The 24,495-nt window shown below is 59.9% G+C and overlaps 2 protein-coding genes across 2 annotated transcripts; one reads left to right on the top strand and one right to left on the bottom strand.

The window, feature by feature from the left end:
* Positions 1-1,801: 1,801 nt before the first annotated feature.
* On the bottom strand, positions 1,802-19,720 carry NCLIV_046340 (conserved hypothetical protein; the record flags this gene model as incomplete). The annotated part of the gene is made up of 14 exons (XM_003884183.1): positions 1,802-1,909; positions 2,667-4,166; positions 4,662-4,910; positions 5,404-5,652; positions 6,218-6,610; positions 6,923-7,120; positions 7,521-8,315; positions 8,458-8,820; positions 9,352-9,693; positions 10,045-12,249; positions 12,688-13,219; positions 13,555-14,462; positions 14,895-18,135; positions 18,633-19,720. The coding sequence occupies 14 exons, from the start codon at positions 19,718-19,720 to the stop codon at positions 1,802-1,804; spliced, it is 12,171 nt and encodes a 4,056-aa protein (XP_003884232.1).
* A 2,117-nt stretch (positions 19,721-21,837) lies between these two features.
* Positions 21,838-22,980, top strand: NCLIV_046330 (conserved hypothetical protein; the record flags this gene model as incomplete). The annotated part of the gene is made up of 1 exon (XM_003884182.1): positions 21,838-22,980. The coding sequence occupies one exon, from the start codon at positions 21,838-21,840 to the stop codon at positions 22,978-22,980; it is 1,143 nt and encodes a 380-aa protein (XP_003884231.1).
* Positions 22,981-24,495: the final 1,515 nt, after the last annotated feature.

Below are 24,495 nucleotides of genomic sequence, written 5' to 3'. Positions count from 1 at the left end.
CCTTGGGGAGTTCTGCTGTGTGTGATTCTGCGCGGCGCGGTGCATCGGTTGCGCCCGATGCTTCTGCTTTACAGGCGGAGGCATTTTTTTGTTTTATCTGACAGCAGCTGAGTGTGTTGAGAGTGTTGCTGGCTTAGCATGCAAAAACTGCGCGTTTGTTTCCTTCCCTCAGTCTCGTCTTCAAGGCGAAGCGTTCTTGCTTCCAATCGCTGTGTCTGCCTCCACAGCTCCGTCGTGTTCTCACCTTGCGAACAGTCTACCTCACGGCTATCACGGAACTCCCAGTTAGCCTGGCTTCCTTCGCTCGGCCTCACGCTTTGCGCAAGAATCGAGGGCATATCTCCAACGCCCTTCGCTCCTCAGGTTCTTGTGATCAGTCCTACAGAGCACAAAAACGATGTGAATGGTGCAGCCACGCAGGAGACAGAGAACCTCTGGGAAGTGGGCAGAGAGAGAGAGAATCGTGTGAAGGATTGTGAAAGTGGCGCGACGCAGATAGAAAGCTCGCCTGAGCGGAGTCTCCGGCGATGACTGAGAACACGAGACAGAGAAAGGCCCGGATCCCGCATACATATAGGAAGAGAGAGGTTGTCAAGAACACACAGAGGGAGAGACGCTCGTAAAGGAAGGTAAAGGAGGGAGAGAGAAGTTGGTGTCTGTTTTGAACAGAGAGAGAGAGACTCCCCTCTAGAACAGCAAGCGCAGAAAGAGAAATGCCCCAGGAACGAGCAGCGCGTGACGCAGGTTAGGGATCTCAACAGGGCCAAACAGGCGAGGCGCGGAAAAACAGCGCCGGAACTGGAGAAACAGAAAGGCCTTTGAACGACAGAATGGGGGTCACCCCACAGCCGTGGGCCTGTCAGCGAGGCAGCGCCGAACGGGGCAGTCCAGAAAGAGAAGAAGCGTGTCGAGCTCCGTGTTTCGTGGGTGTTCCGTGGTGTACGAAAAAAAGGCACAGATGATGTCTTCATGGGGTTGGTGACGAGCGGACTTTTAAGGCCATTTTAAACGCGCTTCGATGTGACCAAGAAATTATGAGTTTTTGCGTCCTGCCAGCGTCTCGCGAGGAAATAAGAGGTTGACGCCGTCTTTAGGGAACGTTTTGCCGAAATTCATGACAGAGAGAAAAGGGGAGCAAAGGAAAGCAACCGTCCTCGCGGAACACAAGCTTCGAAGAAGCGAGACACGCAAGACGAAGGAGGCGGGGCAACGGCACCAGGAAAAAAAAGGCCGCGCCGCCTCGACAGAAGGGAAGCAAAAAAGAGGAAGAGGAAATGAAGAGCTGAAGAAAGACAGAACAGATGGCGAGACGCAGAAGGCAACAGCACCAAAGGGGACACCAACACACGTGCAAACATGGTGACGGACGGTGAATAAAAACAGACAAAGCAGAGACTGGGGCGTCGCCGACTTCCACGCTTCTCAAATTGCGCATGCGAGACGTTTCGCAAAAGCCAAAACCAAGAACAAAACCGGATCCCTCCTCCCTTTCCACACCAAAAAACATCACACGCCTTTCATGCATGCATACAACCGATCTATTGTAGACGCATGCGCTCACCCATTCACGTATACACACATTAGCATATATATATATATATATATATATATATATATATATGTCCATGTATGTATCTGCGTTTAGAAGTCGATCGCTTCAGACCGTTCTGATGCTTTTCCACACGCGTGCACCTGGAAAGGTATATCCCTCCACAATCATGTATTTGCAGATATTCACAGATGCACGCAAACTCATGTATCATATGTGTCGAGAGGAGCCGCAGTTGTGTGGCCTCGGTGTTCAGACGTCCAGGCCGAGCATGCGGAAGAGATTTTTGATTTGTTCATGTCGGCTCAGCAGACGCATAAACCGCGACTTGATCCGCGGATCTTTGAGGAGCTCAGGATGCTGAGCAAAAACAGGCAGAGAAGGAATCCAGATAGTAATTCGATATATATATATATTTGTATTTCTATAACAGAACTCAGATGTATCAGCAAAAAGAGATACACACATATGAAGATGTGTTTGTGACATGCATCGGTACACGAAGACCGATGCACTGGTAGAAATTAGGATTTTACAATTCGACGTGCCGAAGTGACGCCTCCGTGCTCTGCAGCTGTGTTAGTTTGCGGGTGCCGCGTGACACAGGCGATCCACAAGTTTCTCTGTAATTTCTGATCCAGCACACCTGTCTATGCGATCAAATCAATGTTGTTTTCTACGCGTTTTATGTCTCGGCTCCAGTCAAGAGCCCTGCCTCAACGTGAGTGCAAACACACGATTCACACACCCACGCAACTCCGAGCTGCCGATATGGACCCAAATACACCTACACATACACAGATACATATATCTACATCTACATTTACACACATATATATATATATATATTATAATAACCTATATTTGTAAGACGCGTGGAGAGTATACGGGTCAAGCATTGGAATCTGTTTTGTGGGGCAGCGCGATGCGTGAGAAGGCAGGGCTCGACAACTGGTATTGCATGATAACACAAGCGAACACGGCAGTCTCTCTTCTTTCCTTTACTGCCAACGTTCCGGCTCCGTCGCCCCTCCTCCCCGTGGCATCTCGTGTTTCCTCACTTGGCCCTATGTGCGACGCTTTACACCTTTTCTCCGGCTCTCGCTTCTTCTCTCACCTGTGCAAGTTTGGCCACATCCATATTTTCCCGCAGGCCGTCGGCTGCGAATTCTTTCCACCCTGGCACAGCGTCCAGACCCTGCTCCTCTGCGCCGACGCCCCCTGCGGGCCTTCCGGGGACACTGGTCGGCCCTCCTGGCAAGGCGCCTAAGGTGTCGCTGCCGCTGGCGTGCAAACCTTCTCTGTCTCGCGCTGCAGCTTCGGGCCTGCCGGGGTCTCCCACGGGCCCCAGGCCCCGGGCGGTCCCCTGCCCTGGCAGGCCATATGCCCCGGCCCCCGGATCGCCACTCAGGTGGGGTGGCAGGAAGCCAGCGTGGTGGCCCAGGGGGAACGACGAAGACGGTATCTGCTGCGGCGCACCCCCATGCGGCTGCACGGTCACCCCGGGGTGCGTCCCGGGGTGTACAGAGAGCCCGAGGGCCGCTTCGCCGACGAGCCCCGCGCCAGGCGCCCCGCCACCCCGGGGAACAACTCCGGGCTGAGGGAGAAACGGGCCCGCAGCCACGTGCTGGAGACCCGAAGCGGGAAGTTGGGAAGCCGGGAAGGCCTGGTGAGACGCCTGCAGCCCAGGCGCTCCTCCGGGCGCGAACATCGGGCCCAGGCTGTCTCCGACCACCGCTCGCCCCGGCAGAGACCCCACACTTCCGACGCCTCCTGCCCCGGGGCCTCCTGGTCCGACAAGCGCCGGCCGGGGAGTAGCGGAGACCGCGAATCCTGCAGCCGCAGGCTGGAGCTGCTGGGGGAAGGGCGACGGCTGTTGTTGGCTAGGCACTTGAGGGATGGACTCAGACTGCACTGCGGAATACGTTGACTGAGACGAAGGATCCCCTTCGAGAACCCCGTGTGGCTGGTGCAGAGTTCCAGGTCCCGGAGGGGGCGCCTGTGGCCCGTCAGGTTGTTCGTCGCCTTCCACGTCTTCCGTCCCTTTCGAGAAGGGGCCTTGGCCTTTGTGCAGAGGCGCTCCAGGTGCGAAGGCCTGCGGGCCTGGAGAGTGCAGGGACGCCGGCGCAGCCTGCGAGCCCTGCGCGCCGGCGCCACCGGTCGGTGGAGACGCTCCTGCCCCGGGCTGCGGGACCGCGCCTGCAGCGAGGGCTGGGCCCTGACCCGCGGAGCCGTCTTCTCCCTGAGGAGACACTTCGCGCGACGGGACTGCAGAGACGTCAGGGGGTGGCGGAGGCGGGATGGCGGCAGGTTTCTTCTGGAACGTCAGCCCGCCGGGAACCGCAGCCTCGTAGTCGTCCACGTGCTTGCTCGGGGCCCTGCTGCTGGACTTGGTTCTTGAACGGAAAGGATCCGCCGCAGGCCCCTCATGCGACCGCCCTGTCCCGGCCCCTTGGGCTACAACGCCCCGGCCAGGGCCCGTCCCTCCGGCTGCCCCAGCTGTCGCCGACGGGAACGCGCCTTGGGCGGTCGCGCCGTACCCTGGCGCCCGACCGGGCGCGGCCGGAGGCGGCAAAGATCCAGAGGCGCAGTCCACCGGAGCGGGCACGCTGACGGCCTGGAGGCGCGCAAAAGGGGGACAAAGGAAACGAGACAGTCCACAGGAAGCCCACAGCAAAGAAGAAGGAAAAGGAACGGGAGACAGCCGGAATGACGCCGAGGAAAGCGCGAACAGAAAAGAACGACGAACAAGCGTTTTCGTGCGCGTCTCCAAGTGTTCAATCCCGCGAGGTCATTCGACAAGGCAGAAAGGATAGACGGCTCCGTGCACACGCAATGACGCAGCTGCACGGATTCCCACACACAGGCCGAAGCATGCCAGCATATATATATATATATATATATATATGCATACATATCAGAAGGTCGGTAAGAGAATACGGCACATACAACTGGAGGGTTGTCGAACAGCCACACATGTAGCGAAGTGTGAAAACGGAAGGCATACACACCGCCACACACCAACTGTCAGGCGCCCCTCTGGTACTTCGCCTGGCACTTTGTCCCTGCTCTTTCGCCTGCCGGGTCCTGTCCGTCTCGATGGGTTTCTCACCTGGTGGAACCGAACAAGCGGATCAGAGAGCCATGCGGGCAACTGCGCAGCGTCGGAGTCTTGCGCGCCTTTCCTCTCTCTTCCGTCCTCGCTCGCACCTGCAGAGCCACCTGCCTCTCGGGCTCCAGAACCCCCGACCGCGGTCGCGTCTCCGGCCGCCTGCGCAGCCCCGGCCAGCGGCGCAGGGCTCTGGCCCTCGCAGGCGATGGCTTCGAGGCTTACCGCAGACCACCAATCTTCGCTGCTTTCCTGAGCGCGCGGGTGACAGAGAGAAGAAAAGGGGGACAGACAATCCAGGAGCCCCACGGGCGACTACGTGCCTCTCTCGACAGCTGATTGGCCGCTTCACTGGCAGCCTTGGATGGCGCTTGCCCTTTTATGGGCAACAGTTCAACTTCCTCTCGTCTCCTCTTCAGAGAACGCATGCATTACGAAAGGACAGAAGAACGCCGATCCGATTAAGACCGTACGCACGTCTACGTCTCTCCGTTCTAATGTGGATGAGCACTATTTCTACCGTTCTCGCCTCATCTACGTCTTTGTACATATACACATACACACCGATAGATATGTATATATATACGCACATATCTATAAAGAAATATATACACGTGTACGCAAGTAGAAAGATAAATACATGTATATCTATCTATATATATGGGTAGACAAGCGTGGATATATTGAGAGCCAAGGTTGGAACCGTAGGAACGGTTGGTTCTGTTGTGTGCACAAGAAAACTCACCAGAGCTCTCGCGGCGAGGGCTGCGTCGAGGACTAGGCGGAGAGAGTGATCTCGAACAGGCTGAGCGGCGGGCACAGGCAGAAGAGGGTCTGTGAGCGAGTTGGCGCGTCGAACGGAAATGTTGAAACCGACGTCGCAGTGGGCAACAATGTCCCAGAGAAACGCGTCTTCGCCGCCCCAGAACAGACATTCCCGCAGTCCAGGAAAGCGCGAGGACGTGACGGACAGAAAGGCGGCGCCTTCGAGCAGCTGCAAGAGCGCCGAACATCAGCACCACACGGTGGCGAGAAGCGTGAAGCAAACGGCACAGACGAGGAACAGACGAAAAACTGGACACACACGGGCTCGCAAACAAGACTGACCCGGAGATACACATCTACACAGGAATGGAGACGTGTGTCGAAAACACAAATCTCCTCTCCTGTGGGCGCGGTGAAGCGATTGGCAGACGCGTGCGTAGCAGGAACACCCACATACCCGTGTGTCTTTATCCACTGGCATGACTCTTGTATCGTTTTGTTGGCACTGGTGGTCATTCGATGGACGTATTGAAAGAAACACAGGGAGTGGACTGATACACCACGGGGCGGTTACCGTGCATGATCTCTCCGGGACGGTTGTCTCTTTGCGTCCCCTGCGTTACCTCTACAAGGACCGGACCGATAACACTCTCCTAAAACAGCTGGCGAGATATGCGTGAATGCGACTGGAGACACCCCACAGCACTTTGTTCAGCATCACGGCCCTGTCCTGCGCCTCGCGTTTCCATCTCTGCCCCTCTTCGTCGGTTTCCTCCCCCTGTCTCTGCTCTCACCAGAGGCGGCGGCTCCAGTTTGATCATGAAAATCCGCTTTTCTGTTTCCTCGGTCTTGGCGAGCAGCGCGACCGCTTGTTGGGCGAGAAGGCGCATGCGTTTGCTCTTCTCCAGATCGGCCAGACGGAGTCGCTCTTCTCCCAGCTTCTTGGCATGCGAGGCCCGAGAAGCCTGCGCAGCCAGGAACAACTGGCACTGCGACAGGAGCGTCTCCAATGCGGAGTGCAGAGGCCGCAGCAGCGCCGTCCGAGGGTCTTCCTTCGGCTCGAGCTTCCCAGCTTGCGCCCTGCAAGGCGAACGAGAGGTGTCTTGGGCGCGGCCGTCTTCCGTTTCGGAGCGTGGGCGAGTCTCCGCAGGCTGCAAGTCCGCGTAAATGTCCAAATCGTCAACAACCTGGAAAGAACACACATTCACTTCGAAAGGATGTCAACCCATCAGCAAGTCGCAGTCCTACATATATGCCCACTACATACACACACAAGCATATGTATGTATATCTAGTTAGATAAAAGTAGATATCGACGTTTGACTTATCTAGGAGTCCCTCCACCTCTACAGAAATTGAAATAGGGTTCTTTGTTGTGGGACTTCCAAACGGAGGGCGGGCCCGTTCATCTCTGTTCGAGGTGAATCTGATTTTGCTCCGAAACTCTTCCCAGTGGGAACTCCTGCGCTCCGCCCGCGTCGTCCTTTTGGCAGACGCACCTCGTCTCCGCGCCCGCCCTCGCGGGCCTCAGTCTCCGGCGCGAGGTCCCAGGGACAGCTGCCTGCCTGGTTTCCCGGCTGAAGCAGAGCAAAGAGAGGCGCGACGGGGTGCGCCGCATGCGTCAGGAGCAAATTGACGAGCAGGAGCAGCCGATCCGCCAAGCCCAGCCAGAGGTGCGAACTCCGGTCTTCCGGATGCTGCACAGAGAGAAAAGCCCGGCAAACAGAGAAAGTGAGAGGGAAAAGACGCACAGCGGGATACTCGGAATGCACACATTGTTCCGTTAGCGTGTACAAAGAGGCGAACAGAACGGGAAAGCGTGAACGTCGCCGTCTCTATCAGCGTCCCGCAGTGGAGCGCAAGAGGATTCGGTCCCGTCTCCTACGCGCTTCCGCCTCTCTGGTTCTCCACCGCAATCGACGCCTCTTCAACATGTGTCCCTTTCCTTGCTCTGCCTTCCCGCTTTTCTCTCCTACCCCTGCCTTTCGTCTCTCTCTCCCACCGCATCTCTTTTTCTCCGTCGCCCCGACCCCAGACTGCCGTCTCTTCGCGCTCTGCTTCGCCCCTGCAGCTCCTCTCTCCCTCTTCCGCGCTTACCTGCGCCGCCGTGCGCGTGTGCCCCACGATTTTCCCGAGAAGCCCGCCGAGCTGAAGCGCCGAGTTGGCTCCAGCAGCGACTGCTGTGAGCTCGGCCTGACCCGCGCGAAGCGGCATCAGCACGGCCTCCGTGGAGTGCTGCGGCAGATCGAACGAGGCAGTGAGGAGAGTGAACGGGTGCGCGCCGAGAGTGACGAGGAAGCCCAGGGCGAGGCCGAGAGTCTGGAGCCCCAGGGCGTGAGCGTCGTCACGGTTGCACAAAAGGCATACGGCTTCTGCGATCTTGCGAATCACCGCCAGGTGGTTCGGCACCTCGACTGCCTTCTGCTCGTTCTCCTGGTAGGCGGGGAACGCCTCGCGGCTCTCCACGACCTCTCGAGCGCTGTCGACGAGACGCTGGTAAGAGACGACGATGTTGGTGGCGAGACGAATCGCACACCGCAGCAGCGCCTGAGACACGGCTTTCACACTCCGGCTCTGCCGCGACTCGCCGTTCACGCCTGCGCTCGCGTCCTGGCCCCCGAGCTTCTCGCTCTTCCCGGAAGAAGTCGCCCGGGCGGCGGCGAGAGAGTCGCCGGTTTCACCAGCCGCCGCGAGCAGCGCCGAGGAAGACAGGAGGGCGAGACAGACTTGGAGGAGACGCGTCGAGGGGAGGGCGACCAGTCGCTCCAGCTCCGGCAGCGCAGTCGACGAGGCTTTCGCCTGCAGCGCGACGAGATGCTCGATGAAAAGAAGGAGACGGCAGAGACACCGGGCGGCCTCGAGAGCGCGCGACGAGGGCACAAATGCAAAGACCTGAAAGCAGCAAAAAAACGACGAGCCAAAAACCTTTTGTAAGAGCATCGTGATGCGTCTGAGAGAGAATAGCAAGGGCGAGGTCCACGTGTTCGCATGTGCGGCGTTTTCTGTTTTTCGGCTGTTCCGCCGAGCGGCTTACCTCTCCCGAGTCACCGTTTGCTCCGGCGTCTCCGCTGTCCAGTTCGGCGTCCTCGCCATCTCTGTTGCTTTCACCTTCCGGCTCTTCCGCGGCCGTCGGCTGCGTCTTGCTTGTCTTTTCCCGCCCCTCTGCGCTTCTGCGGCGCTCTTCGTCCTGCGCGAACTGCAGCAGAACACTGTCCAACAAGGTGTCCATACACTCGAAGAGCAGCGAGTAGACAGGAAAGCGGTGTGCGGCGAGCTGCGCCGCTGCATGCGCGCCGAGCGAATGGAGAGCCGCCGACGACGACACGGCCGCTCGAGTCACGACAGAGACGAGGACCACGAGCTCCTCCACGCGGATGGCTTCGTTCTCTCGCATCCACTGAACGTGGGAAACGCAGAAAAAAGGCAGAAGGAAATTTTTAATGAGTGCGGCGCGTCTCGGCGAACAGGCGAGCCTGTCAGCCTTTAAAACCGGCATCAGCTACAGAGGCATCACACAGCTCCGTTCAGGACGCTTCAACACCAGACACAGACATTGGTACCTCGCGATGCATAGGTGCACCAATCTACACACAGGCCACCGCTCCACAAACAGCGACCGCACGTGATGTCCGAACATCCTTTTCAGTACAGAGCTCTAAAGTGGAGAGGCATCTCTCTGGAAAAAGAAAGAAGGGTGACGAGCCCCGCTCGCATTTCCAAGACAGGCTACGAAACATCCACCTCTCTATATAGATAGATAGATAGATAGATAGATAGATAGATAGATAGATAGATAGATAGATAGATAGATAGATAGATAGATTTATATGGATATACACACAGACGTATATCTATTTGAGTAGTATTTATGGATCTATATGCAAGCGTAGAGGAGATGGTTCGGATGATTCTGGGTTTTGCCCGTTACCCGTCTGAGCGAGGAGACTTCGTTTTTGTCGTCGTCGTCGTCGGGCGCAGCGCCGTCTTTTTCGTCCTCTGGCCCTGCTGGTGCCGCCGAGCCGCCCCAGAGTGTCTCCTTGAGGAGGCGGTAGACGTCAGCAATGTCTTCGTCTTCGTCGTCTCCGGGTCTCGTTTTTCCTGCAGTTCCGCAGTCCTCCATGGGAACGATGCCTTCGTCGCCCATCGAGAGGCAGCCGAAGACAGCGGCGGCGCCGAGCGAAGAAGACGAGGAGGAGACGGCTGCGGCGATTTCGTCCGTCAGGTCGATTTCGCAGCAGAAGTAGAGCGGGCGGCTCTCAGGATCTGGTTTCTGGAAGAGGGGAAGTAGTCACAAGAAAGCCGCCAATGAAGGAACGGCGCCGCGATCCCGTTTCGAGTCGGCGCAGACGGCCCCAGGTGACTCTAGGAGACTGGGAGTCTCCGACGCAGGGAAACTGCCAAAGCGGAGAGCGCAAGAGAAGGTGAGAGGGACAGGGCGAGGGCGAGCAAGACGCCAGGACGAGCACACACGAGAGGAGAGACGGCAACGCGAAACGAGAGTGAAAACGAAGCGAGAGAAAAGCCGCGCTCCCCACACCAGCCCCGTTAAGTGTGTACTACTCGCGTTCCGGCAGAACCCGAGAGAACGTTGTGTCAACGCCTTCCTGACAGAGTGACTTACCCCGCCTCGGCCTCCTCCAAGGATTGCACCGCATAGTCCTTTGCCTGCTTTGGCGCCGCTGCGGTCGCTGTCTTCCTCGGCTCCTTCAGCCTTCTCAGGCTCGACGCGCCAGTCCAGAGCGCACATGTCAAGCAGGGATAACACGCGCGCGGAGAGCGTGACGGTCGGCGGCAGCATCGCAGCGACTGTCGCGCTCAGTTGGCAAGCGTTGCCGCGTTTGTTTCGCGAGTCCGCGACCTTCTCGCGGTCGCGCTTGGCCTCCGCGGCGGCGCCGGCGAGCTCAAGGGGAGTGACGCCGCCTCCGCAGATCGGCGGGCGCCGCGGCGAAGGCAGCAAGTGGAAGGAGTGCGGCGCCGCAGGGAGGATGGAGGCGAAGGACGCGAGCGAAGTGAGCAGCAGCAGAGAAGCTTGCTGGAGCGACGGGAGCGCGGCGGCTCCGAAACGAATCAAGTGCTTGACGAGGAAAGCCTGCGACTCTCGGAAGTTCTGGAACCACAAGAAAAAGAGACGACAGCACCACGCCAGACAGAGGCGGACTTGGAGACAGGTGTCTCCGTGCCCCAACGCCTCCACGCCCGTCAACCACCGGGCAGTCCTCGCGGCGGCGCCTGCGTCGGACGCCGACGGGCCCGCGGGCGAGTTCGCATCCGGCGAGGGCGAGAGCGGCGGGAAGAAGAAGGGCGGAAGCAGGCGAGGGAAGGGTACGTGTGATGCAGCCTGGCCTGCGCTGCATTTCGCGGATTCTTCCACTCTTGCCCCCACGTCGTCTCGCGGAAGGGCGAGGTTCTCGGCGTCGAGTTGCTGCTCGGCAAGCGAGCGGGAACCCCCGCCCCGGCCGCGTCGCTTGGCGTGAGTCGCCCCGCTGGGCTGGTTCGGTCCCCACTCCCCACCCGCCGCGACGGCGCGGGCCTCGGCTTCCCACGCAGCCCCTCCGACCCAGTCGCCCATGGCGAAGAGCCGCGCTGTGAGCAGCAGGAGCAGCTGCAGGAGATCGAGGTTCCTGTACCCGGCCGTGTCTTCCTCGTCGGCGACTGGGCGCGTGAGGCCGTGCAGGACGTTGTAGAGTAGCATCAGGAGAGCGCGAACGAGCGGCAAGGTTTGCTGGCGCGCCTGCAGCCACGCGTGCATGCTGGGCCCCTGGACCTGCCAATCCGCCATCGTGGCGAGGTTCCCTGCCGGCGGCTCCAGCAGTGCCACGCACCGGGCGAGGCACGACACGAGCGCCTTCTGGCCGTCGGCCGAAAGCAGAAAGAGCCCTAGGCCGGGATGCGTCGGTACCCCGTTGGCCAGCCCCACGCGCGCATACAGACTTTCCTTCACACACCCGGACGCTTCCTCCGCGCTCTCGGCTTCCGGCGCCTGCGTGCGTTGCTTCAGCACCGCCAGCAGACTGCGCTCGATCGGCCCGAGGCCGTCTCTGTCGAGGCGGTCGCTTCCCCAGGCGGCGACGTCTTCGTCGCCGTCGTCTTCGACCGCGAGTTTGGCGAGGAACTGCGTGCCGTCGTCTCGCGCGTCCTTCCCGCTCGCAGGGCCCACTGCCGCGTCCTGACCGTCTTCGGAAGAGAGGAAATACTCGATTTCTTCGGGGCCGGCAAACAGCAACACGTGGGGGCAACGTCGCACATACAGCGTCAGGAGCCGCGCCGCCAACAGCGCGCTCAGCGGCGCAACTTGTGGCGGCGTGTCTCCTTCGACTTCCCACGCTTCGGGAGTTCCCGGCGCGGACGTCGCCGGCACGGTCTGGCCTTTCTTCGAGGCGCAAGGCGCGGCCGTCACCTCTGTGCCCCACGCCACGTCAATCAATTCGATGCCTTGCCCGCCGTCAATGCCACCAAACACGACTGCCGGAGACGCTCGGCCTCCGGGCCCGGCGTTCGGGCCCGTCCCGGCCCCAGGGCCCGCCGCCCCGGCGACGGGCGCGGTCGAAGAGCCCAACCGGCCCACTGGAGCCCCAGGGCCTGCGGGCCCCGCCCCCGACGCCGCGGCGGCCTGGAGAACGCGCAGGGCGCAGGGCGCGTCGAGGCACCGGATCGAGTCCACCAGCGCTCGGGGCGATGGCGGCGAAGGCAGCGGAGCGGTCGACATGAGCAACGACGAAGGAGACGGCAGAGACGCCGCCGTCTGGTCCGAGCTGACATACAGCGGCAGCAGCGCCTCGTACAGAGACACGATCTTTAAACGCAGTTCCCGATCGCCGCGGAGGAGCTGAAGAGGAAAGGGAAGGGCGGAGAGCGCGAGCGTGCAGCGAGGGCCACGCAGAGGCGGGAAAAGAGAGGAAACGCGTAGAATCTACCCACGGAGAAACACCGGCTTGGTTTGAGGAAACAAGGGCAAACAAGAGGGAGGGGAAAGTGTTCAGTGGCGCGTGGCCGAGGCAGCAGCGCAAAGGCAGACGCTTTGTCGCAGAACACCCACTTATATCTTCATCCGCCCGGTTCGTATACTCTCTCAAGACATGCGAAAGCGTCATTTCGACAGAGAAATACGCGTTTTCGTGGCTTGGCCGTTTCTTCTCTCTCTCGGCCACACCGAGCCACCTCAGCAAAGAACAGCCCACACACGCACACTCGCATTCTCTGGACACATTTTCAATACACTGGAAATCTATAGCGTTGAGGTCTGCCTTCGCATCTTGGAACTCACTGTCTCGAGGCCGCAGTGCGTCTCCACTTTGACGAAGCTCGAGGCCTGAGCCTGTCCAGCAAGTGCGCCAAAGCTTTCGTCCTCTGTCTCGCCTCGTCCGTCTTCCTGTCTGTTTTTCCTGTTCTCTGCAGCGCCGGGCCGGCCGTCTTCTGCGCCGCCTGTCGCAGCCAGCGGGCGACCGTCTTCCTGCTCTTCGTCTCCGCTCACCTCCGCGCTCAGGAGAGCGAGCGGGCGCAGCGCAACGAGCAGAAGCGGGCCACAAGGCAGCAGAAACGACGCGTAGTCGTCCTCGACGACCAGCTGCCACGCGAGAAGGGCGAGGCTTCTCAGGCCTGCCAGGAGCTCCACGGAGAGGCCTGACGAGCGAAGGAGAGACGCGCTTGCGTTCCAGGCGCTTCCTCCACTTCCAGAAGAGGCGCGACAGGGGCCCGACCCCGGGCCCCGGCTTAAAGGCGAGGCCGCTTCGCTCTTGTCGCCTCGTGGATCCTCAGTCAGCAACGCCACGGTGTCGACCAGGAGCATCGCGAGGAATCTAAGGGCGCGCAAAAAGACCACGAGCAGAAAGAAAACAGCATAGATGAACGGAAGAGGGCGAGAGTAGGCACCGGCACAAGAAGAAACAGGCACAAGACGCCGATCACCGAAAAGGTAGCCATGTCGACAGCGGACCCGACGAGGAAACACTGGATGTTGAGGTCGGAGAATAAAAACCAGAGATGAAAAGGAAAAGTGCCGCCGGGTCCAGTGTGCGAAAACCCGACGCCGAAGGCGCGCGCCCTGAGACACTGGCAAAACGGAAGTCACGGGAAAAGGACGTCCCCCGAACCACTGACGCGGGAGACGCCTGAGAAAAGGTGCAAGGCTTACACGTCTGCATGCCGCAGTCGAAAGGCCGCCGCGACCGCCTGGCGCCCGCCGGGAGTCCCAGCCATGCTCTCCAGTGCAGCTAGCGTGTCGACGTCGATGCGCATCTCTCCCGCGCCTTTTCCGGATGTTTGCGGTTTTCGCCATGAGGTGAAAAGCGGCGTCTCGAGGAATCGGTCCAAGAGGGCGAGAGCCGCGAGGTGGAGACGCGTCGACGTGGCCACGTGCATCGCCATCACGGCGGCTTCCTCCTCTTTCTTCGTCGGCAACAGGCCCTCGATAAAGCCCTGCTCGGCGGGGCCCAAAAAGCTCAGCCAGTCCAGCGGGCCTGCAGCCGCCTCGAGGTCTTCGCCGCCTCGACAAGCCGCCAGGAGCGCGCGCATGCATTCCAGGGGCGATCGGGCGGCCGGGGAAGTGAAGGCGAGGCGCGCGGGCCCCAGCGCGAAGCCGAGGGCCGAGAGCGGTCGGTGCGGCGGGTGCGAGGTCAGTGGAGTCGCGAGCGCGAGGAGGTGCTGTTTGAGAGACAGCGAGAGAGGCTGGTCTTCGCTGTTCAAGGGGTCCGGCAACAGGGCGCAGCGGGAGAGGAGGGCGTGCCCAGTCGCTTCCAAGTGGAAGAGCAGCGCCTGCGTCGCGTCCACGTTCGAGGCCAGAAAGAGAGCGCCGTTGGTCGCGCGCAAGAACAGCAGGAGGACGCTGCGGAGACTCGAGAAAAGCCGCAAATCGGCCGTCGACGGGCACAAGACAAGGCTCAGCCGGGTGTACAGGCACTGGGCCAGCACCGCGAAGGACGCGACCGCGAGCCGCGCCTGCAGGAAACGCTGAAGATGCAGAGGCAGGGAAGGGCGCGAGCAGACCACAAGCGCCGCCGCGCTCCATGGCCTCGAGGGCGTCAGCGGCCAAGAAAGCTCCACCTGAAAAGGGACAGACCGGAGACACACACGGACAAGCGTCAGCGGGACGAGAAACAGCTGCAGAAGACGCGCGACTGCCAGGGTGTCGACCGCCGCCCGCTGGAACGGAAACCAGGGACACACACGATGAGCAGCCACGCAAGAATGCTCACGCAAAACGCGACACAAACAGCCACGGTCACTCGTGGAGTCGGCTTCCTTGCTCTCTCCGTGTCTTTCTCTCTCTCTGGCTCTTTATCTCTCCCTTTCTCTCTATATCTTTGTCTCTCCGGTTGCCTCTCTCTCTGACGGGTTTCTGCGCCTGCGAGATGGCAGTGTGAATCTGTAAAAAACGCGACGGCGACTGGGCAGACGCAGCTCGAGGCCCCCGCCTCGAACCCGCTGGGTGGCCCTCGTTCTCGCCCGCTCCCCATTGGCGCGATCAGGCCCTACCTCGGCCCGTTCGTCTCGGCTGGCAGCAATCGCCGAGGCAGGCAGCGTTTGGTGGAGGAGCTGGAGGTTGACGGCCTCGATCGTGTCGGCGGCGACGGAGACCCAGGAGTCTCCTTTGTCGAGAAGAAACTGCTGGACAGTCGACGTCGCCCCTCGCTCTCGGCAGAGGAGCCGGAGAAGATGGGCGTCTCCGGGGCCCGTCGCCCCCAAGCCGTCCGAGTGCGTGCGTGGCCCCGCGAACGACAGAGACGAAAGAAACGAAGAGCAAGAAGAGGAAGAAGAGGCGGAAGGGGACGGGCGGAGCAGAGAGACAGTTACTTGCTGGAGGGAAGCCAAGAGGTAGTACGCTTTGACCCGGGACAGCAAAACCGCGGCCAGGCGTTTCAGATGGTAGCGGCTGAAGGAGAGATGAGAAGCGAGGGCTTGGAGAAAGCGGGAGTACAAGCTCGCCTGTTTCTCTTCTTCCTCTTGTTTCAAGTCTCCTGCCTCGCCCGTGCCCGCGCCCTCTGGCACAGGCGGACTCGACGACGGAGCGAGGTCGGAAGCCTCGCCAGTCTCTCCGCGATCCTGCACACAGATACACCCGCGGAGACACACGACGCCACAGAGTTTTCGCTCCGGGGGGCCACGCAGTCGCCACGTGGCGTCTCCGTCCACTCTGGGCTGCCAGCCTTCGTGCGATTGCACCTGAGTGGAACCGGCGCGGCCTCTCTCCCCGGGCCTCTGCCGTGGAGGCGGCTGAGCGCGAACCAGACACAGGCGGAAGATCACTCGGTTCTCTTCATCTCCGACCCTAAGCATCGCCGAAGGAAACGCGAATTTACGGCGAGACGAGGGAGACAAACTGCCACACGAGCCGAGATCCAGCGGCAAGTGTCGCTGAACCAAAGCACGCGATCCTCCCTCGCTTCGGTTCTGCGTTGAGCTCACCCAGCCGAGAAACCTCTCCATGCCTTCGACGTGCGAGACGAGAACGAGGAGGGATTTCAGCGCCTCGACTCTGACTCTCCAGCCTCTAGCTGCGATCTTCTCTTGTCCAGCTTCCTTCGCGAGGTCGGCGTCGCGCTTCTCTCGCTCCCCGTTCTCCGTCCGTTCCGCCGGCCTTCTGCCCTGGCCGCATCGTCCCGGAAGAATCGGAGACTCGACCAGAATCGACATGAGAAGCTCCACGGCCCCCTCGGCAACAAGCAGCCGCGCCGTCTCTCGAAGCAGTGCCAGTCTCCGCAGCAGCTTCAAAACGAGAAGGAGAAGCGAGTTGCCTCCCACTGCCCCGGCGCCGCCCGCCGCACTGCTCGGGCAGAGAAAAGAGACAAACAGGGACGCCGGGGCGCCGGCGGCAGCCGACGACCTCGCGCCCGATGCGACTGTTTCACACGCGGTGGACGCGTTGTTCACCTCTTCTTCCTTCACTTGCGCATCCGAGAAGAACACTTTTCGGGGCGAGGCCTCCGGGTCGTCGAGCCTCTCTTCTGTCCTTCTCTTGGCTTCATGCTTCATCTCGCCCGGCGCCCGGCCTTCTTCGAGAGGAAGCGCGTCTCCACGCACCGGCTCCGACTTTGCTCCGCTCCTCCCTCGCCGTCCCCCAGCGGCTCGTGCCTCCCACGTGGCCCTTGCCTCAGCCAAGGCGCACCGGACGCGCCCGTCGAGGCCCAGCAGTTTCGCGGCGATGTCCGCGGCGTCTCCGCCGGCGCAGCTTGTCTCTGAGAGTCGGTTCTCGCTGAATCCGTCCCCGGCCTCTTTCAGCTGCTTCTCCGTCCCCGACCGCGCCCCGGTCTCCTTCAGACCTTCCTCGTCGGCTGTCTCCAGCACAGCGGTTTTCTCCCCGACACCCATTTCACCCTGTCGTGCTTCGCCCCAACGCGGCCCTCGCCCTCGCGCCAGGGCCAGCCGCCGCGCCTCTCGGGCCTTGGGGCCGAGCACGAGCGCCTCCAAGGCCCCGCAGGACGAGGCTGCGAGGAGGAGGAGAAGCTCCGGTGAGAAGGGCCCCGCGGCGCAGAGGGCGGGCGCGAACGCGGAAGCGAGAGGGACGTCTGGAGACGAAACAAATCCGGAAAACAAACGCGAGACGAGCTGAAGCGACTCCACCCAAAACGGCGCAGACGGGATGTCCACAGCCAGAGACGAAGGCCAAGGACAGCCTCCACGTTTTGTCTCCGCACCTGACCGGTTGCGTGGTGTGCTGTAGCCTCCCCCATCTTCCCGGTGCTTCTGCAAGACAACCGTGCCGGCGCGCACACTCGGCGCCCCGATCCCGTCGTCGGAAGGCTCCTCGTTGCAAAGCCTGGAGGTCGCGTCCCCACTCTGGTCGGCGCGCTGCGATTCGGACACAGTCCCAGACTGAGCGCTCGGAGACTCTCCCGCACGCTGCGTGTCAGACGCGTCGCTGGCACTCGCCCCCGCCCCTTTCCCCTTTTCGTCTTCGGTCCCCCGCGGGCCACGTTCGTCTCTTTTTGTCTCGCCCTTTTTCGCATCCGCCATCTCCGACTCCTGGTCCACGGAAAGGCAATCTCCATCTCTCTCTCGATCTCTCGGGTCTGAATCAGCTGCGTCCATCTCTTCGTCTCGGGCGCGACGAGAGTCTGCTGCCTTTTCTTCAGTTCGTCCTCTCTCTCCCTGGTCGTCTCCGTCACCCATGAGGACGTCCTCCTCACTGCACGCGTTCCCAGCGTCTGAGTTCGGTGCCGCGCCTCTACCTTTGGGGTCGGCGGCTTCGTCCGCGCCTTCTCTTTCTTCTCGCGCCTGCACTCCCTCGCTCCCCGTCTGTCTCTTCCGTTTGAGAGTTCCCTCCACTGGGCTCTCGCTACCTCCCTGCGCGTCTCCCGTGCCAGGTGTCTCCGGCGCCCCGCCGCAGCCTCCGTGGAGCCCGTCTTCCTCCCGCTTCTCGTGTCGCTTCTCTTTGCTGCCCAGCTCGCCGGAGTCCGCGTCTTCGCGCCGGGCGTCCGCCTTCTTCGACGCTGCCTTCGCTTCGCTGAGCCACGCCTCGAGGTTCTCGCCGATCGGCCCAAGCAGCGCGCTCTTCACGAGCGCGTTCAGCAGAGCCCCCGCCGCCACCGCTCGCTCTCCTGGCAACCCGTGGAGGCCCAGAAGGACGGGCAAGGCTGCGGAGCTTGCGCCGGGAGCGAGCGGAGAGGCGAGGCGCGAAGGCCGCCTAGCCAGACCGGCGACGGGCGCGGGCACATCTACAAAGGACGGAGACGCTGCGGGACGACCCACACGGGCGTTGATGTCAGCAATGTACGAGCTGCAGAGCAAAAAAGGCAGGAGAAAAGAAAATGAAGGTGGGACCTCCACAAACACCCCCAGAACATCTTCAAAGACACCCATGACGGACTGCTCCGAAAAACGCCGTTGACCAGAAACCCGAAAAGAACCCTTCTGCAAGCTTTCGTCCCTTACATCCACGTACGTCTACACTTTAAAAACCCACACCTTTCCATGTACAGAAATATATGACGCCTTTCACACGGACGTATTTCTTTGATACAAAGTAGGCAGCTATAGACAAAGAGATAGATACAGATAGATATATACAGGTAGATAGGTACAGATGAATGCAGATAGATAGATGCAGATAGACAGATCGATAGTTCGCTAGGTAAATACAGATAGAGAGAGATACATCGATAGAGAGATAGATACAGATAGAGTGCGTTTATGTCCCGGCAGTCCTTATACACTTCAACATGTTGAGATGTGAAGACTGGCGTGGTGTTTGGTGACCAGGTTTGAGGTTCTTACGCCTTGGAGGTGCTGCCGTCCAGGACGTGTCCGAAGAGGACGACAGAGAGAGTGCGGTACTTTCCGCAGACGATGATTTGGTCCACGGCCACGTCATCGGCGTCTGTTTCTGCCTCGCTTCTCGCCCCAGTTCTCTCGATTTCGAGGACAGTCCACGGGATGGGTTTCGCGCCTTCGGCAGCCTGCGCCGCACGGGCTTCGGCCTCGGCGGCGACCGCTTCGTTTGGCTGCAGCAGGCGGTATTGCGCTGTGGGTCGTCCCTTTCTCGCCGTCGCCGTATATTCGGAGACGACTGGGAGCACGCGTGCAAAGGCCCGAATCTCGCAGTCTGCCGGCGCGGGGTCGGACTGGCCCTCAAAATCGACGTTCGGGTGGATCTTCTCGCCGGGGCCGAGCAGCAGAACGTGTCGCAGACTGACGGCGTGGTCCGGAAACTCCAAAACATCAACAAAATCTTCGCCTGCGTCTCGCTGCGGAGAGAGAGAGCCGCTGGCGAGCGGCGCGTCTTCGTCCGGAGCAGGGTGGACGAGGTGGTGGACGCCGACGATGACGAGGCCGGCGTCGGGCGGCGCGCCTGTCTGCTTTGCAGCCATCTGGGCGTTTTTTTGGAGCTCCAGGAGCTCGAGGGCGGGATGAACTGCGTAGGCGGCGCCTGCCTGTAGAGGCGTAGCCAGGTGATTCCCGACGCTGGCGGCCCCCATTGCATGCCCATGCATGTGCCGCGAGCCCTTCGCTGTGGACGCCGCCCCTGCATGGTGGCCAGCGTAGAGCGAAGACGCGTACGAGGGGACAAACGCCCCGCCCGAGCCAGGGAGGCCGACCGCGGCGGCTGTGCCTACGGCGCGTAGACCTCCGTGGGCGTGCGCAGCCTGAGCAGGGAGAGAAGACGAGGAGGCAGCGGCCGCGTGGGGTTGCGACGACGCGTGCGAGACGCCGTTGTGGTGACGGGACGGCGGTGGGAGAAAAGGCCCAGTGGAGCCCAAACCGGCTGCGCCCGACAGGCCCAAGGCCCCCGAGGACAACCCTGACAAGCCTGGCGCCGCATTTTGCTGCGCACCCTTCGTTCCGCGGGGGTGGGGCTGCAGCATTGAATACCGGGGCAGGAAGAGACAGGCCGAGGGAGAGAAAGGCGGGAGGTCCGGAAGCCCGCGAAGAGTTGAAGGCAGAAAGGGAAAGACGCGGATGCGCCGGCGGGAGAACGTTCAAAAGGCACGCGAGAAAGCAGACCAAGGCAGAGAGAAAAGGGGGAAGAGATGAAAGGGTCAGTACGGGAAGAAGAGGGAAAAGAGAGGGGTGGGTTTCGCTAAGTTCAAACGAGAAGACGAGGCAGAGAGACAGGAAAGTCGGGCAAGCAGGAGCAGCGGACCTTCGAACCGATATATATTGGGGGTTCGGCAGTCGTGTGTCTCAAGAACTAACGCGATCTCCTGTTTCTTAGCACACCATCAGTGAACTCTCTCGGCCTCATCCAAGCCGCTCAGGGCACGAGACGACCGCGAGGAAAAGAAAGGAGCGAAACGAGGGGAACTAAAGCCGGAGACAGGGAGAAAGCGAGAGCAGGAAGCTGCGATGCGTGCAGGGGCGAGGGCGGCGGCGGGTTTTGGGGAAACGGGAGAACAAAATCAGACAGAGAGTTGACGAGAGAAATAAGACCGTGGGACGGTGAAGAAAAATCGCGAGGCTGGACCCTACATATGTTTTTTGTCTTTCGGAAAAGAAGAGGGAGCGATTGACGGCGCACAACGCGAAAGGAAGAAGGGACAGATTGAGACGAAGGGAAAACACCAGAGATCTCCGAGGCGGACAGATAGCGGTACGTGATGCAGATAGTAACGACGGTGAGATACAGGGGAAAACGCAACACACAAGAAAAGGGACGAGGAGAGAAAGAGGAAGAAAACTGGAACATTTGCCTCGTGCATGCACCACGAAATGGCACAGCGAGAGAGAGCACCCGATGTGGCCCCGGGAGAAAACACCCCACGCGTAGTCGTCGGTCTTCCGATACTTCTCGTCCTTTCTGTAGCTGGAAAGCAAACCTCTTTGTGTCTCTCTCTCCACTTCCCGTCCTTTTTTTGCTGCCGATTCGAAGCGGCGACTGAGAAAAAGAAAAACGCAGCTCAGGTTTCCAGCTCTTGCGGCCCGAGAAAAGGTCTCCGGGATTCCTCTGCTGCGAGCCGGACGTTTTTCCAGCGACCTGCAGTGTATCTTGACACACGCCAGTATATGTACACCTTTATCATGTAAGCTCTCGTGGCCAGTCTTCCGTGGTCCAAACCGACCGCACACGGGGAAAAGCGCAAGAAGGTGCGCCGACGCGGCGATTCGAGGTACGTGTCTTCATCCGTAGTGTCCTTCCTCGTCTGGTTTTCGTGGTACAGTCACGCAGCGAACGGAGCGCCCGAGTGTCGGCTTCGGACCGTCGTGTGAGGCTCCTGGTCGTCCACTGAATAGGGAAACGCGACGTGTTCGACTTTCTTTCGCCGGTTTGCTCACCGTTGCAGTGTGTTCTCCAGTCGCGGCTATAATCTACATGCCATTGTTTGGCTTCGGCTGTCCACAACGTGTCGGTACGGGAAGAAAACTGCAACATCTGTCTTTCTCTAGTGCCTATCTTCGTTTCATGCCAGATAGGACGCATCCACACAGTGATCTGCGCGTCTGTACACCTCATTCAGAGGCCACGTTTGTGCGTCTCCAGCGTGTATTCCTTTCTCCAAGTTTCAGTCGCTTCTTCCTCTCCAAACCGTTACCCTGGTGAACGGGACGGGACGCAAAGAGAGCAATGTCGGCTTTCTCAAGGCGGCCGCCTCAGGGGAGGCAGGCCGACGGGAGGGGAAGCGGAAGGCAGTTCCGACCTTCGTACCCTTCTTATTGTCCCGCTGCCTTTTCTTCGGCGCATGCGCCAGCCCCGCCCGCCCCTCCGTGTCATGCGCCCTGTCCTTCCTCTGGCCCAAGAGGCTGCCAACCTCCCCCCTTCTTCCTCTCGGGCGCCGGTTCGTCTGCTTTTTCAGGCTCTGCTGTCTGTTTGTCTTCCTCGTCTTCTGCCGGAGGCTGGCGCCCGCCCCATCCGCGCATGCATGCAGTTCGAGGACGCGAGCGGGAACGGAGAGGCAGAGCAAGGGGACCGCGATTGGCTTCCTTCTCGACTCCCCTCGTTCCTCCTAGGTGTCTCGCCGATCCGTGGGCCTCGCTCAACGGCGAGATGAAGGCGAAATATCCTGACCTGGAGATGCCGTGCAAGACCAGACCTGAGAGGCTGGTTTCCGCAGAACCGGAAGAACAGCAAGAGGAGGGCGCGAGAGAAAAGGAGGGACACAGCCCGGAAGAAGTGAGCAAAGGGGGAGGAGACCGGAGAGCGGAGCAATCGGCAAGAGCCGTCGACGGCCATGAGGAGGGAACGAGGGGGGAAGGCGTGAGGAGGCCTTCTTCGGGCTATTCAACAGAGCAGGACCGAAACAGAGGTCAACAGGAAAGCAGTGACGGAGACTGCTGTGCGCAGTCACTGCGCCGTCGCCCAATGCGGCTTCCTCCCGTCTCCTCAGAGACAGCAGACGGCGGCGACGCGGGGTCACGAGGCAGCCAAGAAATCACAGAAAACGCAAAGCACGAAGATGTGGCCGGTGCAATGCGAGGCGAGAACGTCACAAACCCCGGAGATATCGAGAAAAACCCTTCCACATCTAGCGTCGCCTTCTCTTGTCTCGAAGCCGACCGTGATCGGGATGGGCAGATCAGGGAGCGCGCGGCATTTCCCGACCGTCACAGTGCACGGAATTCCTCGCTCTCTCTGTCGCCGGAGAAGAAAAAGTTTTGCCTCGCTTCTCTTCCACCACCTAGGGCGACCGGCGCATCCTCCTTCGGGTCTGAAGGCGAGCGGGCGAGTGAAACCTGCGAAACGTTCACGAGAGACCAAGAAAAACAGTCCTCAGGGCAGACTGGATGCGGAGTCAAAGGGAAGACGTGGCTGAAGCTGCCTCCTCCGGCGATGAAGAAAAGTGAAGACGAACCTCTCACCTCTTTGTCCTCTGTCTCTTCTCCTCCTGTCTCTGCGTCGTCTGCTTCTGTGTCTTCCCTGTTCGGTTCTTCTGGAGAGCCCTCTTCTGACCGACGTGTAGAAGGAAGAAGCGGTGCGGCAACGGACCGTCTGATCAGTTCTGGTGTCTCGTCTGCGGAGAGATTGTGTTCAAGTGCAGATGCACTCGCGAACGAGGCTCAGGGCGGCGGGGGGGACAAAGAGAGAGACGCGCAGGCCGCAGAAGAATGCAGTTCATTCCTCAGTCTCGATGTCGGAAAAATTCGAGAGAAGCTGAGGGAGCGAAGAGAGCGGGCTAGCGGAGACATCTGAAGGCGGCGACGGGTCACAGCTGGTACGAGACAACTCGTTTGTCTGTATCGCGTGTGCTGTGCAAGAGAAAGATTGGTTGGAACAGAACAGAGGGACGGTGATAGGCAAAGCAAACAGACAAGATAGTGGCACGCCTGGACTGAACTTGAGGTGCTTGCTTTTGGAGTAGATCTCACACACATACAGTCAAATTCATCTAAACATCTATCCACGTTCATGTGGACATCTCTATACGCACGGACGCGCGCGCCCTCGTACGGGAGTAGCCGGCGAGGCCACAGGGAGAGGTGAGGTCGGCCGTCAATGAGCGTAGGCACGGAAGCACTGTGAAACAGCGCCTTTTCTCTGCCGTAGATCACAGTCGTTTGCATTAGAGAGGACACTACGTGAACGCAGGGAACTGCAGGGTTCATTTCTTGTTTTGAAGAGTCGGGAAAAAAGGTTTCAAAACGCAGGCGCATGGCAGCGGTCAGCGACGGGTTTCGGCTTTGGGTCGCGGTGGAACGTTCCAAATCGTGGCTCTTTGTGACTGCGCAAAACGTGCGTCAAGAACATGGACCAAGAGGAGTCGACGCAGACGGCTCGAATGGGCCAGTCGCCTGAGCAGAGCGATGTGTTACGAGTCCCTGCTAGCCGATTTCCCCCCCCCCACCCCCCAGCGTCTAGAGGGGACAACGTAGGTGTCGCATCACGATGCAGCGAAAAGGATAACTTGACCTTTTCGCTTACGAATATCATGTTCACTTTGGTAGTCTCCCCCCTGATGTTTGTCTGTACGAAATACTTAGGTTTATCTATTTATATTAACAATAGTGGATGTGGCAATGGCCTACTTGTACTTACTGGTACGACGTGTACGGGGGCCTCTCGGCGTCGGTCCTCTTCCCATTCTGTGCGAGATCGAACGAGAAAAAAAAGAATTCGATTTGCCACTGCCGTTCCTGCACGGAAGAAACCTGTTGCCTCTCTCTGACCAGTTTGCCCCGTTTTGCAACCCGTCTGCTCTTCGGGAGAGAGTCAACCTCCAGCATTCCTTTGGTCCTTTCTGGTCTGTGCTCCCAGTCTTTATTCTTCGGTTCAACTGGCGTAGATTTCGTCCGAAGGTACGAAAAAACGTCTGCCTGTTGGACGCTCACTCGCCTGAAGAACCATGAGCATTTCGGATTCTGGGGAGGGAGAATTTAATTGCTGCTCTGTCTTTCAGAACGGAAGTGAGAAGCAACAACAGGGGAGACCGTTGGCCACTTCTTCCGCAGGACGACTCGGCTTCGCTCAAACGCGGAACGGTGCCAAGGAAGCGATATCCGTTATCTGCCGTGTCCACGTGCAGGCTCTTTCTACTCCACCTCGCTTACTGCAGGTGACATGAGGAATTCTCCACCGAGATCGACCTGTGGAAGAAAATAACATGAACTCCTTCACTATCCGACAATCGAGAAACTGACACAACCCTTCGCCGTTGCGTGTTCTCGAACTTTATGTGTCCGTTGTTTAAAAGCCCCCAACGAGCGGACG

This window comes from Neospora caninum, chromosome X (genome assembly GCF_000208865.1).
Source record: "Neospora caninum Liverpool complete genome, chromosome X".
In the NCBI taxonomy this organism is placed as follows: domain Eukaryota; phylum Apicomplexa; class Conoidasida; order Eucoccidiorida; family Sarcocystidae; genus Neospora; species Neospora caninum.
The sequence above is the reverse complement of the archived record's forward strand: the minus strand, read 5'-3'. Positions and strand labels throughout refer to the sequence as shown.